This window comes from Pseudorasbora parva, chromosome 19 (genome assembly GCF_024679245.1).
Source record: "Pseudorasbora parva isolate DD20220531a chromosome 19, ASM2467924v1, whole genome shotgun sequence".
Lineage (NCBI taxonomy): Eukaryota > Metazoa > Chordata > Actinopteri > Cypriniformes > Gobionidae > Pseudorasbora > Pseudorasbora parva.
In genome coordinates, this window is record NC_090190.1 from 39689305 (window position 1) to 39709183 (window position 19879).

The 19879-nt window shown below is 38.7% G+C and overlaps 2 protein-coding genes across 3 annotated transcripts in view; both read right to left on the reverse strand.

Annotated features, from left to right (window-relative positions):
* Window positions 1-10098, reverse strand: part of hycc1 (hyccin PI4KA lipid kinase complex subunit 1) — an 82254-nt gene extending 72156 nt beyond the window's left edge. For both annotated transcript variants that reach the window (XR_010899209.1, XM_067425379.1), the window contains exon 1: window positions 9959-10098. The gene's annotated coding sequence lies outside the window, so the exon portion shown is untranslated. The remainder of the gene's footprint in view (window positions 1-9958) is intronic.
* Window positions 10099-13863: 3765 nt separating this feature from the next.
* Window positions 13864-19879, reverse strand: si:ch73-345f18.3 (uncharacterized). The gene is made up of 4 exons (XM_067425781.1): window positions 19727-19879; window positions 17591-17663; window positions 14939-15151; window positions 13864-14793 (listed from the first exon to the last, which is right to left on the reverse strand). Exons 1-4 carry the CDS (start codon window positions 19763-19765, stop codon window positions 14423-14425), a joined length of 696 nt encoding a protein of 231 aa, XP_067281882.1. The 5' UTR covers window positions 19766-19879; the 3' UTR covers window positions 13864-14422.

A 19879-nucleotide genomic window follows, 5' to 3' on the forward strand; every position in this document is an offset into this window, starting at 1 on the left:
GTCCCAAATATAGCAGGCTTCAGTGATTAAAACAAATATTATTAATATTAATTGAAGTTTTACAGCATATTGAGCGCTCCGAGCGAGCTGTGATGTGCTAAACATGGAGCTTTTCCTTGACATGGTAAATAATCACACCAGTGGAAGCAGTGCATTAATCCTTTATTCATGCAATATCTCTTCAGTCAGTACAGTAGCCTACACTTTCGTAATGTTTCTGTTTAATGTTAAATAAAATGAGGCATGGTATGCTAACTGTATCTTACATAGCTTGCATATAACTATCTCTCGGCTCAACAAGTTTACCTCCTACCGACCAAAATCCAACGTACTTCCAGACATGGCTTTTTAGATTATGGAGTTAATATCTCTTTCTATGCTGCGGTCGAGTTGGGCTCTGCACTTTCTGCCATCTTCAATGCAAGACGCGTCAACGTTCAGCAGTGACAGTGCGACTCCTGTGACCTGACCCTGAGCCCCCATGCACGCGCTCGCACAGCAGACAGCCACGCCTTTACTACCGCGGCAGGGGATTTTTCCCCCCGCTTTTTTCTGCTTTTTAAAAAAAACGATTCGAATATATATTCGAATTTAGAATATTCGTTGACAGCCCTAATGGGGATTGGCTGTGGGTAGAGGTATTGTTTGTTGGGAATACTGGTAACTTTGTTCATTTTTTTTTTTTAGCTTACAGGCAGCATTTTAAACAACACGGCCAGTCGTAGTGGGAAATCTACTCACCCTCAGTTAAAAGTTGATGAATTTCACATATTTACAATATTTGGAGGGGACTTGCATGTTTAAAAAGTTGTTGTTAACCACTTCAACTTGGAGCGACATTGTATCGGGCCGACTTATTTGGCTAAAGCTAAAGGGTTTCCGCGATGATGTAGCCTGATAGATTGGGTAAACCCAGCCTGATCTGTCTGCAATTTGATTTCATTCGGCAGCTCAGTCTGAAAACCTGTACATTCATTTCTACTGCTTCTGTTACACTTTTGTGGGAACCAATCACAGACTGGCTTATGCACATGCTATTGGCTGGTTTAACACGATGACAGATAGAGAAGCGATGGGTCGTTGCCCGTTGATCACGCCTCTTTGTGGTCTGATTGGTTGGAGGACTGTCCAATTTCATACAGAGTCATTTGAATAATGCTTGTTTATAATGTCTCTTGTTCAGTAGAAAATACAGCCCAAAGTTCACCCTTAAATTGAGCTTGGGCTTGTGATAGCCAGACAAGTAGCCTGACATGGTCATACTCAATTCTAGTCAGAATATGAGTCTGAGTCTGCTCCATTGAGCTGTGATTATGGGGCGCGTTTCAACCGAACCAGGAAAGAAAATGCCTCTGCACTCAATTGGACAAATCTGCAACCAATCAGAACAACAGAAGTGACGCATGCTGAGCGATGCATAGTTGTCAACAGAACTCTCTGGAAGAAGTAGAAGCAGATCTATAATGAAAGACTATCAGTTATTTATGAGGCTTTTACAGATCACTTTACAGATCACATAAAGTAAAGCAGTTTATATTCTCCTCTAATAGTATGGCAAATTTAAAAGCAGTTGTTAAGAATGTAAACGATCTTTGCCGGTGTTGTAAAACAATTTTAAGGATACTCGGAGAACTTACCAACACAATCATTGTTTTTGAATAGTAAAGGTGAATGCATTTACGAACAAGTTCTCCATTTAGGATTAGAACGAATTCAACCCGAGCGCCTTTGGTAACGTGGATGATTACATTACTGTTTATCATAATAATAATAATAATTCATTACATTTATATAGCGCTTTTCTAGGCACTCAAAGCGCTTTACATGGAAGGGGGGAATCTCCTCAACCACCACCAATGTGCAGCATCCACTTGGATGATGCGACGGCAGCCATATTGCGCCAGAACGCTCACCACACACCAGCTGATTGGTGGAGAGGAGACCGAGTGATTAAGCCAATCAGGATAGGGGGAAGATTAGGAGGCCACGATGGACAGAGGCCAGTGGGCAAATTTGGCCAGGATGCCGGGGTTACACCCCTACTCTTTATCGAAGGACAACCTGGGATTTTTAACGACCACAGAGAGTCTGGACCTCGGTTTAACGTCTCATCCGAAGGACGGTGCTCTTTGTCAGTATAGTGTCCGCGTCACTATACTGGGGTGTTAGGACCCACACTGACCACAGGGTGAGCGCCCCCTGCTGGCCTCACTAACACCTCTACCAGCAGCTACCTGGTTTTCCCAGGTCTCCCATCCAGGTACTGACCAGGCTCAGCCCTGCTTAGCTTCAGTGGGAAACAGTCTTGGGCTACAGGGTGATATGGCTGCTGGTATCATCTATCCGTCATCATATAAAGACCAATTTGATTGGTCCAAACAACTCTGGTTCAAGCACAACGGATCAACGTCCCGACCTCAAATGTTGTGGGCGGGGCTAAGTTCAGCTGGCATCTAGGATAGCGATCATGACTCAGCATCATTCAAAAATCTAACCAATGGAAACTGGATTTCAGGGTAGGGTAGCACCAGTCGTTCGTTAGTTCTTTCTTAAATTAAAATGTAAAGTCAACACTAGAGGCTTAGTAACTACACTGTAAAAAAGTATATTGTTGGTTTAACTTGGTTGCCTTAAAATTTTGAGTTTATTAAAATATTTTTTTTGTTGGAAGTTTGTTGGAAATACAATGAAGGAAATTGGTTTAATAAATAGAAACTCAAAATATTATTGTTTCTGAACCACACATAAAAAATGTGATAAATCGTGAAAATAGCACTATTTGGCATGTTTCACTGCATTTTCAACAACAACAAAAACAATAACCCAATATGCTTAAAAATCTTTTTATAATATTTGAATAAAGGTTGTTGATTCTTAAAAATGTTCATTTTATTAACTCAAATTTGTAATTTCAATGAACTTGAAGTTAAAGCAACCAGGTAACTTCTTTTTTAAATGATTTTTACAGAGTACTAGGTAGTTTGTAACTAATGCTGTACTTTTTTCCGGTTGCAACATTGAACTTAAGGCAGAACATAACTAGTAAGATGTAATCTCTCTGTAAAGTAATGTGTAGTCGCATAATATAGCGTTTACCCTCAAGGATCCAATAACAGCCTTCAAAAACGTTATTATAACTTATTTTGCCTCACGTAACCACTTTCCATTAAAGGGGGGGTGAAATGCTGTTTCATGCATACTGATCTTTTTACACTGTTAAAGACTTGGAATCCCATACTAAACATAGACAAAGTTTCAAAAGTTAAGGTGGACGTTTGATGGGAGTATTTCTTTGTCAAAAATACTACTTCCGGTTAGTCATAAGTTTCGGCAAGTTTTTTGCGATCATGCGTCCCCTTTGACGTTAGTGGGGGCGGAATTTCCTTGTATGGGCCTTACGGACAATTCTACCGGAAGAGCGTGAGAGAGAGAGAGAGAGAGGGAGAGAGCGAAAGCAACAGGCTACGCCCATCAAAGCGCTGGCTTGTAGGCTGCTGGACAGGTGATGTGCACATAACAATGTCACCAAAAAAGTGCGTTTTTGGTTGCCAGACCAAGACAGTCCTGCACAGATTCCCCCAAAACCCTGCGTTAAGGCAACAGTGGATGTAATTTGCTTTTCCGGATCAGCAACTGAGTTGCGCGAATGTTTATATCTGTTCACTGCATTTCGGTGCCGACTGTTTCATAAACAAGGCCCAGCTCGACGCCAGATTTTCCCGATCGCCTAATGCTGAATGATGGAGCAGTCCCAACGATAAAGGTCCCAACGTTAGAACCGCAGGCTGTGAGTGAGACTGCTTCAAATGTCTGTGTTTTTGCCTATGCTCATCAAGTAGCCCAAACATGATCACGTATAGTTAATTGATCAATGGAGCATGTGATGTGTAGTGCGTGTACATTTGTTTAGCTGGCCACTATATGTGTAACTTTATGTTTGTGTATTGTAAAAGCACTCCAAACAACAATACACAAAGAGTGGGGAAATATGTTGAACTAAATAAGCTCGCTTCTTCATTCAAATGCGCTACTATTCCGTGTCTTTCTATGTAAACACTAGCCTGCTGTGCAAAACCAGTCCGCTTACTGTCTACACAAACCACGCGTAAACACACACACACACACACACGTGCACAACTGCACTTCCCACATGTACACCTTCAAAGACAAAAATACGACGATATAATTCAAGTATAAATATGTAAATAACACAAGCCGCTAAGCATATTATATAGTTAGTGTATAACTTGTACCACATAGAGACGTCCTGCTCTAGTCGTTTTTGCTGCTGCTCCTGTTCAACTGCAGCCTCTGGGTCTGATTCCGGATCATAGATGTATGGCTGTATCTGATTAAAAGCCATATTTTTATTTTGAATAAAGTTTTTTTCCCGCTGTTAGGGATGAGGCCATCCTTAAAAATATTTTGGTTTGCAGTAACAGTAAAAATTTAAAAAAAAAAGGGTCGGTAGGTAGGTCTATATTTTTTTTTTCAAATTTTAATATAAAAAAAAAAAAGTACATTTTTGGTGATGGTGATTACGTAGGTATGAATTTAAACAAATTGGCATATCGTGACATCACTGACTGGGTCTTCAAGCCGTGCCTTCGGGCGTGTAGGCTAATTGCAGGCTATATAGACCACAAACAAATTGAAATATTTGTCAAAAACATGTTTATTGCATAAATTTCAGGTGCATTCATTAAGAAAAGGGTCCAACCACCAGCTAGCTGTCATTGACTCAAAGCTGTCAACCCTCCCTTTTTTTCCGGGTTTCTCACGTATTTTAGCTCTTTTCCCGCTGTCTTCCCGTTTTAGTATTTTCCCCGTAATATGTTTCTTATTTTTACGCTCGATTGTGTTAAATCTGAACACGCAACTATCTGTGTCTCTGAAGTGGCTTGCACTTCTTGCCAGACCAACGCATCTGGTGATATAGACTAGTGCATTTGAATATTAAAAAGCAAAAAGTTGTTTTTATGAATTCAATTAATTAAGTAGCTATAACCAGCTATTCAATCAAGAGCAGTGAGTGAGTCCTTATCTTTTGTTTGACAGACAGCAGTAAAGGCTACTGCCCCTTTAAGACCTAATACAGAGATATGCTCGTCTTTCTCAACTGTATAAAGTTCTCTTAAGCCATATATAGACTATGTCTGCTTGGATACTCATCAAGATCGACATGTTGACATACTTTTTGTGTGAGTTTATCCGTTCAAACGCAAGACTTGAAAGAACTCAATATTTGCGCGCTGTGAGACGTGCGCGCGCTGCGCACAGAGACAGATCTTCTCTCACTGCAGAGGGTTCTCATTCGCGTCTTCTGGCGAATATACTGAGTGATGATGGCGAAAATGACTGGTCATACCGCAGCACTCGCATGCATTGAACACAGTTTACAAAGATAGACCGTTTTGCCCACGTTTTCTTTTATTATCGCTGTTGTAGTGTAGCCTATCACTGAGGAACCAGCAAGTGTATCCATCGACAGAACCATGCATAAAGCATTATTTTTCAAGTTACAACCAGTGCCGCCGCTCCCACCACGCGCTGGGGTCGAGCAGAACACACGCTACCCATAGCAACGCGTTATGACAACGACATTTCAGACTGACAGAGACAAGATAAACGGCTTTTCCGCCATTTGTTACTGTTTTGTACACGTTGTTATATTAATTATAATTCAAAATCTGCTTTATTCGCCACAATATAGTAATGATAAATGTTGAGAGGGGCACTTTTGATTCATTTTCAAAAAGGGAAGGGGCTCAAAGCCCTTCCCTCTGCAGTGCACTTGCCTGGTGTGTGTAACGTGTCTATGGTCTTGACTCCTGTCACACAATGCGGCGAAATCTCCGACAGGACTTTAACAGTCTAACGTTTCAGTGAATGAGAGTATGAGCCGAACCGAAACGAACGCACGTGCAGGCCATAGTGTGACATCCGTTAACCATAGTGTAAACATAGATGACGTCACAGGTTTTTCTATAAACGAAAGAACGTAGCCTTCGTTTGTATGGCCCAGGCAATTTATACATTTATAATACTTACTAAAATATAATTCATATTATTTTATTACTGTTGTATTAGTTGTTTGAAAAGTAAAAAAAAGAAATTGGTCGGTCTTAAAGCCAATTTACAACCGGCAAGTCGGTCGGACTAAAAGGGAAAAAAAATAAAAATTTGAGTCGGCCCTAAATTGACAGGGTCGGTCGGGTTACGGCAAACAAGAATATTTTTAAGGATGGCCTGACACAGCTTTACGATGCACTCGACTCAACACAATAACAGCGCGCTGCTGCACACGTCATTATTTAGCTCCGCTCACACGATACGCCCCCACCCGCTCGGCTTTTTTCGGAAAGACTCGGAACAGCGCATCTTTCTTATATAATTATAAAAAAAATAAAGACTTTTCGGAGATATGCAGGATGCAATGCTACTCTATAGGTACTCAAGATTGACATGACACTGACTGAAACTGAGTGTTTCACCCCCCCTTTAAACACTTAAGTGCTTTTATATATAAATAACATTCAGAAGCATTAAGTAGATAAATTAAAATAAATACTGAAACAAAACAAAAAAAACAAGAAATTACATTTATTGATTATGACTGATTAAATTTGACATCATGAGTCAAAGAGCGATGAGACAGATGTAAGCAGCGGCACATTGTTTTGCACGGGTTCATGTTAAAGAGCCGCTAAGTATCTATTCACATAACATTTTCTATCTTAAAATATAAGTAAGTGTAAATGTCAGCATTATCATATACATAAACAATTGAAGTCTGTCATGTAAAACAAGAGCTTATTTTGCAGTTCAGTCTGTCTGCTTTTAACTATTCCAACCGTTACTCCAACTACCGTTGATCGGAGGCTTCTGTAAATATTTCGTTTATACATAGTTACACTTCAAATAAGTTTAATGGTGTAACACAAAAATATTCAGTAGTGCATCAGTTGTAACTTAGTGCTGATTTACGTCAAAACTAGGCTAAGTTGTAACTTACGCACAGCTGGTGCAATCGGCCCCTGGTGAGTCGAGTGGATAAAGTGGGCAGAGAGCAATCGGACAATCTCTTACAGCTGGAGCACGCTTGGACTGATTGACAGGGTCTTGCTTTACAGAAACAGAGCACAGCTGAAAGATCATCACTCATCAACCAGGATCTTACTTGTTTAAAAATTACTTGTTACTTATCCTTTGTAATTATAAATATTTGTATGCTTTATTGTGGCATTTTACGCTAGGGGTGTGACGAATTATCGATACGGCAATATATCGTTCATTGTTCTTCTCTGTGTGATAAGAGAATTGACACACAATATCAATATTTTAATTAATAAAATAAGATGCTCTAAATAGATTTCCCCTAGATTTGCCGCTAGAGACATGACGGCGAGCACTGTATATCACTTCACTAAAGCACAGAAGAAATTATGAGCATGCAACGTCATAGTTATGTTGTTAATAAATAAAAGTAAAGAACCAATAAATCACATCACTAGTTAGCTGGGAAGGATTTGCATGCATGATGTTCATTTTATTCAGGAGCATTTTCCATGAACATGTTAGTATTGTGTATTCACCATGGTAACTGTTGTTTCCAATCAGTATTGGTCATATTCTTATGTTTGTTAAAGGAAGTGTATGTAAGATTGTGCCAAAACTGGTACTGCAATCACTTCCGAGTGACTAGAGCCGTGTATCCCCCTCCCCCTCCCCCCTGACTCGAGGTTGCCAGATTGGCTGCAGGATCAGCAGGAGCGTTTGTAGGACTGCAGCTGTGGTAACTAGGGCAGATCTGGCAACCCGGATGCTGAAACACTACTGACTTTGTGATTGGTCGATAGGTGGAGGGCGGAGCTTCAGGCCAAAACACAACATGACATCATCAACATCAGTTGAGGGCTGCAACAACAACTTTTAAATGACAATATCCTGGGCGGACTACTGTTGTCAGTGATAGAAATATTTGAAATGAACATGTTTTCTTAATGTCTAGTGACATATCAGGGCCATTTTATGATTAACTGAAATGCATTTCTTACATACAGTTCCTTTAAGTAAAGGGACAGTACTTGTAACTGTCAACATTTTTTGTGAAATAAACTTGTGGTCGTGGCTTGATGACCATGGGAACATGTGGGTCTAATGGCCAAGCCAGTTGAGAACCACTGAACCTAAGAAAAAGAGGAGTTTAATGGGATGGCGGGCAGCAGAGCGAGTAAAATAATAGATGCCCCAGTACAAAGTCTGGACCCACTTCAGCTTTTAACCATTAATGGGACAAGCTAAATGGTAAATGGACTGCATTTATATAGCGCTTTTATCCAAAGCGCTGTACATTTTTGCCTCACATTCACCCATTCATACACCGACGGCGATGTCAGCCATGTAAGGCGCCATCCAGCTTGTCGGGTTAGGTGTCTTGCTCATGGACACCTCGACACTTGGTCAGGTGGAACCGGGGATTGAACAACCAACCTTCTGGTTTGTAGACAACCTACATGAACCACTGAGCCACTGCCGCCTAAATCAACCAAGAGTACACAACATACAAAAAGTGCCTGGGAAAAACTAAAGTGCACATCTAATACCACGAACACAGAAAGCCGCTTGCAACGCCATCACCTTGATATCACTGCAAATGAACATTTTAAGCTAATTAGGACATCAGGGTGAAAGTGGTTCGCATTAGCTTATTATGTTAACATTTTGTAATTGTTTTGCTTTTTTAAACCATTTTTTATATTCTGTCTGTAAATGTTTGCAATGCAACGTTGCATTAGTCTGTTTCCCTTTTAGGGATTTCATACATCAGGCTAAGATTAGAGATTTAAAAATCAACATTGGTTCATTAAAATTGATTTCCCTCCTTAAATCAATCTTCATTTTGTCAACAGCAGACTATATCTCTACTAGTGTCTCAAACACAATCTCTAAGCATCTTTAAATGCCACTAACCCATCAAATTCTGGCTACAATACTCATCAGACGTACAGTAAACACACTGCGGCTGGAACTACTGGAACTATGAGTGACGTTCACTGCTCACATTTACAGATGATCACAAAACATACCATAATAACAGCAGAACTCATCTGTACAGCTGTGCTAGAAGAACACCAGCCACATCTGCATCTAATCTGCTGTCAGATAATCAGACTGTGGTTTTATGCAAACAGACTGGACTCTTATCGCTGCACGAGTTCTCTCATATGATAGAGGTCATTTCCTTTTATAATCTCGTTCCTTTAATAACAGGTTGATCATCTGTCCTGCAGTGACAGGAAGGAAAGCAAACCATGTGACTGTTGTATGAGTGTGCAACTCACATTACACAACTTAAGACACACAGACTGCAATGCACGAATACTCAAAATCCCCCCAAGCACACACACACACACAAATAAGCACACAAACACACAAAGATGTAACAGAAAACCATGCACATGCGCATGTACACACACAATGCACTCAAACACTCAAATACATACAATGGCACTCAAACCTGCTATGAACATATGTGCATAAGCATACACACTATACAAGCATACACATGCTCATATACATTAGCATGCATGCATGCATTAATACACACAAACAAGTATTTTAAACACACACACTCATGCAAACCCACATACACATAATGTGCAATGCATCCACGCGCGCGCATACACACACTTCAGCAATGACAGCTCGTGCATAACGTAACTATGTGGCAAGCCAACTGCTTAAAACAGACAAAGCAATGCATTTCCTTCATCAACCCTTCTCATCTAACATGTCCACGTCTGTGCTTGATCATATGAAGTTTTAATCATCAGAAATGCTTCTATAAGCTCAGTTTGATTAGTCGGACACATGAGATGAACCGCCACGCCATCGGTGCATGTACACGAGACATATTCAAAGCTTACACAAAAGCTGTTTTTAAACATATACTCACTTATCATGCTATGCACAGCCTCTCTTCCGCTCGTCTAGTTTATGTCTCAGTTAGTCCATTAACGCGCTGAAATATCTGAACACACGCGAGTCCTTCACAGTACTTTCACACACTTCAGTCTAACATGGAGCGAGTTAGGATTTCTGATTGACAGCGGCGCGGGCCAATGGAGGACGAGCATATAAGACCCAGCTTCGCGTCCACAAATAGCAGCCAATCAAATGATCCCAAAGGCGGGGCTGTCCGGTTTCCACTAGCGAGGTAGACTGTAGCTGTGTCCCAAAGTGAAGTGCGCGCACTTCGAAGGCCGCATTTGAAGTGCGATTACGTCATACCTGCACTACGAAGACTGTCCCAAAGTGAAGGCTGCACCCTCTGAAGGCCGCATTTGAAGTGCGATTACGTCACAGCGGCACTACGTAGGCTGTCCCAAAGGGAGAGCTGCACCTCTGAAGGCCGCATTTGAAGTGCGATTGCGTCACAGCGGTGCGACGAAGGCTGCCGCAATTCATGAGCGACTTCAAAATGCGCCCTTCGGTTCTCAGGCAAAGGAAGGGTACAGCAGATGGGACCTTCCCATAACTTCGCAGCCTTCCCTATCCCAGAATTCATAGCACACTGGTGACTACAGGATTTGACTGGTCCGCATTCCCGCGGCACTCGATCAGATTCCAGTTAAAGACGGTAGCGGTCGGTAACTCAAGTGTAGCCTGGGTACTATTGAACAACAGCGCAAGCGCTAGAAGTAAATAAAACGTTCAACGTTAGTGCATTCACACAGTTCCCAGTTCCCTGCCCTGAGCAAGATGAACTTTAATTTCCCCAATTTTTAAATGCTATTTATTTCTCAACCATTATCTCAAGAAGATGAATCAGTCCATTATCACCCTTTTCGCTGTTTCTTTCTTTTTTTCCCATAGGCCTACACTTTCTTTAAATAGCCTTAAAAATATAATCTGCAGGGCTGTATTTTCGTCCTGCTCCCGCTATTCCGCACCGCACCATTCCGCTCGCGCAAAATTCACTCCGTGCTAACCCGCTATAAATTATTTTATTCCCGACCCGACTGATCCAGCTAAATTTAGATTTTGTTTCCAGAATCTATCTTTTAAATTTCCCTTACAGAAAGAGAGACACTGGATAGGAATTGTCCGTGCAATCATTTATTTTTCTTACAGCCTAGGCTGTAGCCTATGTCAACACCGTAACTAAAACAAATCACAGAAAAATAGGCTAAATCAAACGTGACATCTGTCACTCAGAATTATAAGAAAAAATACAAACAAACGAAAACTGCTGACTTAGATGCTAAAATAAAGTTTATATATATATATATATATATATATATATATATATATATATATATATATATATATATATATATATATATATATATATGAATGAATGTTCACTGACGACGGTCAACATCGATCCTCCAAAGGCTGAATGCGTGGCCGACACAGAACAATTTAAATGGCTAGCTTATTATTTTTTTATGCTAAATTAAGTTATTTGTAAATTAAATGAACTGCTGTCTATTGTTCATTTTCGTTAACTTCAAACTTAGGCTAAATTAAAGAGAAGTGGTTTTTCTATAGCCTAGCTATTGTTTGTTTTTGTAATGCACGTTATAATTTGTAGCTACATTAAACACATTTATGTTTATACATATATTTTCTTGTCATGTAATTTAAAATGTGTAAATGAAAATAAATTGGTCTATTAGCCTACGTAGGCTTTTTACAATATAGCCTATTTATAGACCAATAAAATAACTTAAGTTTAACATTAGAAACAACACATTTTTATTATCAGCCAAACCAGAAGAAAACACTTTTCTACACTTTCATTGCGCTGAGCGGGAGAAGCTGGAGCTGGACCGGGATGGGGAATAATGCCCAATAGAGACTCTGGTAAGGCCTGAGCGGGACATCATCTTCTGGGATGAGTGCATATTTCCACTGTCCGCAGCTTTGCGAGGCTGAATCGGTCGACGGCTGCATGGCATGCCATAAAAAATGCATCTGAGATGATGAGTTGAATAAAAATAAGTAGGCCTACTTAAAAAAAACAAAGAAAAAACTTGGACGTATATAGGCTAAATGTTTAAAATATATTGTAACAGTTACATTTAACATAATAAATAAACTGTTAACTAATATTTGCAATTTGACAATATTTAACCGGCTACAGATTTACATGCTTATGGTCCAGCCCATCGTCGCAGGCTTTGAAGCATGTCAAAACCCAATAGAAAGCTCAAAAAAGTATATATATATATATATATATATATATATATATATATATATATATATATATATATATATATATATATATATATATATATATATATATATATATATATATATAAGTAGTAGTATATGCTCCATTTCTCTTTTTAAAATCTCCTCACGAACGTCCGCTGTCAGTTGTCAGAACCTGCTAGTCCATTAACGGCGCTTTGGTTCATTGTTGCCAAGTCTGGAATGGGGTTGCATTTAGGCTACTGTTGCTTTGGGGTGTTTGTAGCCTATAGTCCACAGGTTAAGTTGTCTTTACTTAAGCAATATTTCTACTGCCCGCGCCCCGCATTTTGGGATATTTTGGCCCATTCTGGCTGTGATTCCATTACTTTTGAATAACAATTGTAGGGGTTTTATTATTCAGACCTGGCAACCCTGTCCCTCGGTTCGCCCTTCGTGCACTTCGTGCACTTTGAAGGCGTGGCCTGGTCTGGCCTTCGAAGTGCATGGCCTTGGAAGTGCGCACCCTTCACTTTGGGACACAGCTTGTGTTTGTTGTAACTACTGTTAAATGTATTCAGTAATGTGCCATGCGTAATTCATGATGGTTTAGACATGCTTTGTGTCCTAATTTAGATTATATAAGTACATACGTTTAATTTTAAATATTTGAAAATAATAAAATGCATACAAATAAGTCGAATCACAATGAAAACCCTAAGGAAAATTTGCTTTGCAGTCCTACAAACAGTGGTACTTTGAGAATGATTGCTATATTCATGCACATATTCTGGACTTCCATGTTACTTTCACAATATGCTTGGTTGGTGGTTTTTTTGTGTGATGTTTAATTCACTCTGCATGATTTTGGTCCTACACAACATTATATAAGTAGCCTATATCTCTCCAATTGTTATAGGATTATCAAGAATAGAGTTGCTGGCCTTAAAAAATCCTACAGTGGTCTGTTGTGCAGGGAATGGTATCAGATAGGCCCTATATTAAGACTATAGTACTTATACGTGAAATATAGGGGGAATTCAGGTTAGTTGGGGCACTTTTTACCATTGAGATGACTGGAAAAAGTGTCCCAATCAACCTGCGTTCACCCATGTTCATGTACCATGGTATTTTGAATTAGTCCATTCAAATCAATAAGCTGAATATTACATGTAGTACCATTCAGGGTTATTATTAACTAAAACTTTTTTCTAGAAACTATTTCTTGAAATAAATGTTCACTAAAATAAAATACACACTACCCTGTGGATGAAAAAAGTGACTGGAGAATGGATGGTTGAAATATATATATATATATATATATATATATATATATATATATATATATATATATATATATATATATATATATATATATATATATATATATATATATATCCAAAATAACAAATAAATTATTACAAATTATATGGAAAATATGAAAAACCTGAATATAATTGTCAAAACTACTAAAACTTTAAAATGAAGGGGGGAAAAAACGATTTTTAATTAATTCTACTAAAAATATTAACTGTCACTGATAAAAATAACAACAGTCTAATATAAGATTTAAAACTGCACAAGATAATCGTCAACATATCATATATAAATGTTAGTTATATTCTTTGCAGCAAGAAAAATGCATTCAGACAATAACTAGAAAAAAGTTAATGGGTGTTTATTTAACAGGCAAAATCATTCTAACATATTCATACAAGTGAATGATTCAATAACAAAATATATCTTCCAAATCTAAAATATGGATAAATATGTTACAGTGTTTTCTTACAAATCTTGTGTGTGTGTTTTTGTGAGTGTTTTTCCTCCACCCTAGATCAATAATCCTATACACTCATATTCATTTTCACAGCACAAACAGCCGAGGACTGATTCTCATCAATTATGGAAGTGCTCTTAAAAAAAAACATCAGGAAATACACAAGAGGATATAAAATAACACACGGCTTCTCTTCTGTATTTGTGTCCTTTCTTTATGCATTTTCCAAAGTAAAACTATTTTCTAGTTTTCTGAAGATGCTCAAATAAATTTTTGTCCTATTATGTCTATTTATATTTTTAGATCTTTAAATAATGACAAAACAGATATTATAGTCCTTCATCAGCCGAGTGCACTAATGCTCTGTATTATTCTGGTCATGTTTTATGTACTATAATATTGTGTTATAGACAAGAACAAAAAAAGTAAAATCCTTCATATATTTCAGGGTGTGATCCCGGACAGCACAGCAGCCTCATTGAGAAGATTTCCAGCCTCCTTCCTGTACGTTGGACTCATTTCTTTCGCTCTTCGAGCCTCTCTGAGGTTTTCCTTTAGGTTGTCCACCAGCCTTTTCCGCTCTTGGTGTCTGGATTCAGCGGCTTCCACCTGTTTGGTCAATGAGTCCTCCTCCTTCAGGAGCCAATCGATCATTTCCTGGAGTTTAGTGGCCACCGATATGATGGCTTTGGTCGCTTTGCTCATCTCTGTGATGTTCTCTTGCGTCATCTTCAGGTCGTTGGGGATTTCAGCCTCTGACCTCACCATCAGAATGAAGTCGTATCCTTTAACCTCCAGACTGATGTACCAGTTCCCTAATGGAGAGAGAGTGAGGCACAAATTAAGAGGGTACTCGATAATAATTGATTTAGTGAAGTACGGACTGCTCCGGCATGAATTCTCCCATCATGCGCTGAGGTGTGCAGGCTGCGCCCCCTGCAGGACGTGTGAGGGTCTTACCATGTGCCTCCTTGATTTTCTTCAGGCATTGAGACAGACTGTCGTTAGATGGGCATTTGTAGCGATTTGCAACCGTCTGAAGCATGTTCTTCATAGTCTCATAGTGTTCCTGCTGCTTGTTGAACGTTTCGGCAACGTCACTGAAACGCTCATCGAGGTCACTCACTCCAACACGTCGGGCAGAAAACCTGCCGGTCTTCTGAACTTCACCAGCTAGAAGAGAGATAAATATATTACAGACAGACAGACAGACAGACAGACAGACAGACAGACAGACAGACAGACAGACAGACAGACAGACAGACAGACAGACAGATAGATAGATAGATAGATAGATAGATAGATAGATAGATAGATAGATAGATAGATAGATAGATAGATAGATAGATAGATAGATAGATAGATAGATAGATAGATAGATAGATAGATAGAACGATAGATAGATAGATAGATAGATAGATAGATAGATAGATAGATAGATAGATAGATAGATAGATAGATAGATAGATAGATAGATAGATAGATAGATAGAAAGAACGATAGATAGATAGATAGATAGAACGATAGATAGATAGATAGATAGATAGATAGATAGATAGATAGATAGATAGATAGATAGATAGATAGAACGATAGATAGATAGATAGATAGATAGATAGATAGATAGATAGATAGATAGATAGATAGATAGATAGATAGATAGATAGATAGAACGATAGATAGATAGATAGATAGATAGATAGATAGATAGATAGATAGATAGATAGATAGATAGATAGATAGATAGATAGATAGATAGATAGATAGATAGAACGATAGATAGATAGATAGATAGAACGATAGATAGATAGATAGATAGATAGATAGATAGATAGATAGATAGATAGATAGATAGATAGATAGATAGATAGATAGATAGATAGAACGATAGATAGAACGATAGATAGATAGATAGATAGATAGATAGATAGATAGATAGATAGATAGATAGATAGATAGATAGATAGATAGATAGAACGATAGATAGATAGAACGATAGATAGAACGATAGATAGATAGATAGATAGATAGATAGATAGATAGATAGATAGATAGATAGATAGATAGATAGATAGATAGATAGATAGATAGATAGATAGATAGATAGATAGATAGAACGATAGATATATAGATAGATAGATAGATAGATAGATAGATAGATAGATAGATAGATAGATAGATAGATAGATAGATAGATAGATAGATAGATAGATAGATAGATAGATAGATAGATAGATAGATAGATAGATAGATAGATAGATAGATAGATAGATCATGTGAAAAAGAAAAGACACCCTATTGAATTCTATGCTTTTACATAAAAGGACAGAATTAAAAAATCATGTTTTTTAGCAGGTCTTAACATTTTTTTAAAATAGGCTACAACCGCAGATGAACAAACTAAACTCACTCTCACTGCTCGACAGGAATGAAGAGGGTTAGTAACGGTCAGGCGCAGCTAATCAAATGACAAATTGATTAACTGACCACCAGCCGGTGGGATCACCTCTAGCTGAAGTTCTGGCAGTTTGCTGGTCTGGAGCATTCAGGTGTGTGTTAACACAATGCCCTGGAGCAAAGACATCGGCGATGATCTTAGAGAAGAAAGTGTTGCTACCATCAATCTGTGAAGGGTTACACGGCCATTCCTAAACAATATAAAGTCCATCATTCTACAGTGAGGAAGATTATTCACAAGTGGAAGACATTCAGAACGGACACCAAAGGAAGTAGGTGCCAATCTTCCCAGGAGTGGACATCCCAGCAAATTCACCCCAAGGCCAAACTGTGTAATGCTCAGAGAAACTGCAAAACACCCGAGAGCTACACCTCAGACTGGCCTCGGGTAACATGTTCAGTATAATTAGAAAAGACGGGACAAGTATAAGGCATGTTTGGAAGGGTGGAAGTAGCCAGGAGGAAGGGTGGAAGTAGCCAGGAGGAAGCCTCCTCTCTCTAAAAAGAACATGGATGGCAGGATAGCTTAGTTTTGCAGAGTTACATCTGAACAAACCTCAAGACTTCTGGAAACATGTCCTTTAGACAGACGAGACCAAAGTAGAGATGTCTGGCCATAATGCACAGGAAACTAAACACATATCGGCACAAACACCTCATACCAACTGTATGGTTTTTGACTTGTTTTGCCGTTACCTGGGCCAGTCTTTGAGTCCATGAACCATACCAAAGTTTCCTAGAGCCAAACGTGAGGCCATCTGTCTGACGGCTAAAGCTTGGCCGAGACTGGGTCCAGCAACAGACCGGCAGAAAAAGACAACATCAAGGTGCTGCAGTTGGGCCAAAATTCTCCAGAACGATGTGAGACACTGACAAAGTCATCCAGAAATTTGACTTCAGCTTATTGTTGTTCTACAAGCAATTAAATCATGAGGTGGTGTACTTAGTTTTTCACACATGGCTTCTCTGTGTTGGCCCAGTTTTTATTAAATAATGACAGTGTAATGTATCGTGTTGTCGTTCATCTGAGGTAGTATTTACCTCATTTTAAGACCTGCAGGTGATTTTTTTAATATGTCCTTTTGATTGTTAAACCACAGGAATTAAACCACAGTGTCCTTAATTTCTTTAGATAATGGAGGCCATAAAACTGACCTTTAGCTGCTGGACGTGACGGTCTCGCAGATTCAGTTTGTGCTTTACCGTTTGACTGGAGCAAAGGTTGTCTCTGGAAGTGATGGAAGAGTGACATTAGACACAGACATAGCTTAAAGAAGAGAAATACTTCTCTGATGGCATTAAGACATGTAAATGAACAAACAGACTTCTCTAGAGGATGCTTCGACTGACTACAGGATGAGCTGTCAATCTAGAACAAGTGGACCAATGGTGATGCTAAGACCCGCCCCTAATTTACATGAAACTCCAACTGCAACATTTGGAAACGCAAGCGCAGAATGTGGAAACAAAAGCAAAGGAAAAAAGAGCACAGGCATACGAATTAATGAAAATAAGAGCATAAAACGTGTGCGATTCAGATCATTTTGAATTCATGGTTCAGTTTTAAACAATATAATTTTATTTAAACATAATTTTTTTATATAAATTTGTGTAAATATTTGACTCATGCTTATTATTTTTTATTTCTGTGACCGCATTGTTTGTGATTCTGGTTAGCTTTGCATAGATTTTTCAGTTTTGTGCGTGTTTTTAAAATTTTAATTCACGCTTATTATTTTTTTGATAGATTAAACATTCGCCGTATCCGGTCGGCTAAACTCCGAACACATCTTCCCTTTTCAAGAATGACTTCAGTGCCGCTCTTTGTTCTTTTCTCAGAGAAAAGCTTAACTCCAAGTCTTCCAGAGTCGCGGTCAAAGCTGATTCGAAAGACCGCCGCCGTTCGCCAGTTTCTGTGTTTACTAGAAGCACGCAAACGCAACTCGGCCGTCGTCATTATGGCCCCGCCCACCGACTCTATACACGATGTGATTGGTCCAGCAAGAGTGAGGGGAATACAGCTCAGAAGGGTATTGAGAGTTGCTAGACGACACTCACGGGCAGATTAGATTTGCTGCCGCTAAGGTGCGTCTAGATTTCTAGGCTACCGCACCCCCAAAGCGGGTGACAAACAGAACTGCACGTGTCTTGCTGAAGAACATTGCAGCCCGAGCTACTTCTCTCTGGTTTGTGTCTATGGCGAGTCACGCAGGGACTGTGCTCCTCCGCAGCGGCTCCTACCAGGCGAATCCCAATATAATCACTTACTATAAGTGTGGCATAATGATTCAAGGTAAGGTTTGGAAAATAGATTCATGTTGTATTCTATCATTTTTGTAAATCTTAAACACAAAAAGACTTTAAACTTTGTTCCTGGTTTAATTTTTTATACTTTAAGTCTTTCCACCCTAAGATAAAATAATAGCGTAAATATATAGCCTATAAATACAATAAATATAGTGTTTCTGAACCATTTGAACCATACATAATATAACGCTTTAGCAACATTATAAATGTCTTGATCAATTTAATGTATTAATTTCTTGATGCCCCCCCCAAAAAAAACTTACTGACCCAAACATATAAATGGTACAATGTTACAAAAGCTTTTTATTTCAGATAAATGCTGTTCTTATGAACTTTCTATTAATCAAAGAAACCTAAAAAATGTACACAACTGTTTCAACAGTAATAATTTTAGTAATAATAATAATTTTTCTTGAGCAGTAAATCCTCATCTGAGAATGATTAGTGAAGGATCATGTGACACTGAAGACTGGAGTAATGATGATAAATTCAGCTTTGATCACAGGAATAAATAAAAACAGTTGATTTTATATTTTAATAATATTTCACAATATTAGGCTACAGCTTTTTTTGTATTTCTAATGACATAAAGTACGAAAACGTATTTTTCATAAAGGACTCGTTTGTTATTTCACATACTTTTCGCTAACTATAATCATATTCTTGCTTAATATTTACTTTTCTCTTTCGACAAGCTCACAGATGACCCAGTTTTACAGTAAAGGCCTGTGTCCTGAACTACTGGGGCGTGAACAGTCTAAAAAAGCTAGACAAATCTACTACACTGACCTACTGAAACAGATAACATAGTCAAAAGTATGTATTTTCCATATCTTAGAAAACATTGAAAATGAAGCAGGCGTTGGTCAAGCATGACTGTCACCTGATATGACTGTCTTGTTCTGAGATTAATATTTCATATTTAAACATTTTTTAATCCACCTATAAAATCAAAAAGGCCCAGCAATAAAAGCTTTCTCCTACCTCATCGCCTCCACTGGGAAAGGAATAACAGCATCCCATGTTCAGCACGCAGGAGTTTTCATTTCATTCCCGTAAAAACGCTTGAAAGAAATGAAAGTTGTGCGTTCGCGGTGACGTCACAGTCACGTGCTCCCACATGACGGACAGGTGCAT

Excerpts from the sequence above, each read along its gene's own strand:
- si:ch73-345f18.3 (XM_067425781.1), bottom strand. The coding sequence starts at position 19,765 with ATGGGATGCTGTTATTCCTTTCCCAGTGGAGGCGATGAG. Across the intron at positions 15,152-17,590 it reads GTCACGTCCAGCAGCTAAAG|CTGGTGAAGTTCAGAAGACC; the intron begins GTCAGTTTTATG and ends TCTCTCTTCTAG. Across the intron at positions 14,794-14,938 it reads GAAAATCAAGGAGGCACATG|GGAACTGGTACATCAGTCTG; the intron begins GTAAGACCCTCA and ends TCTCTCCATTAG.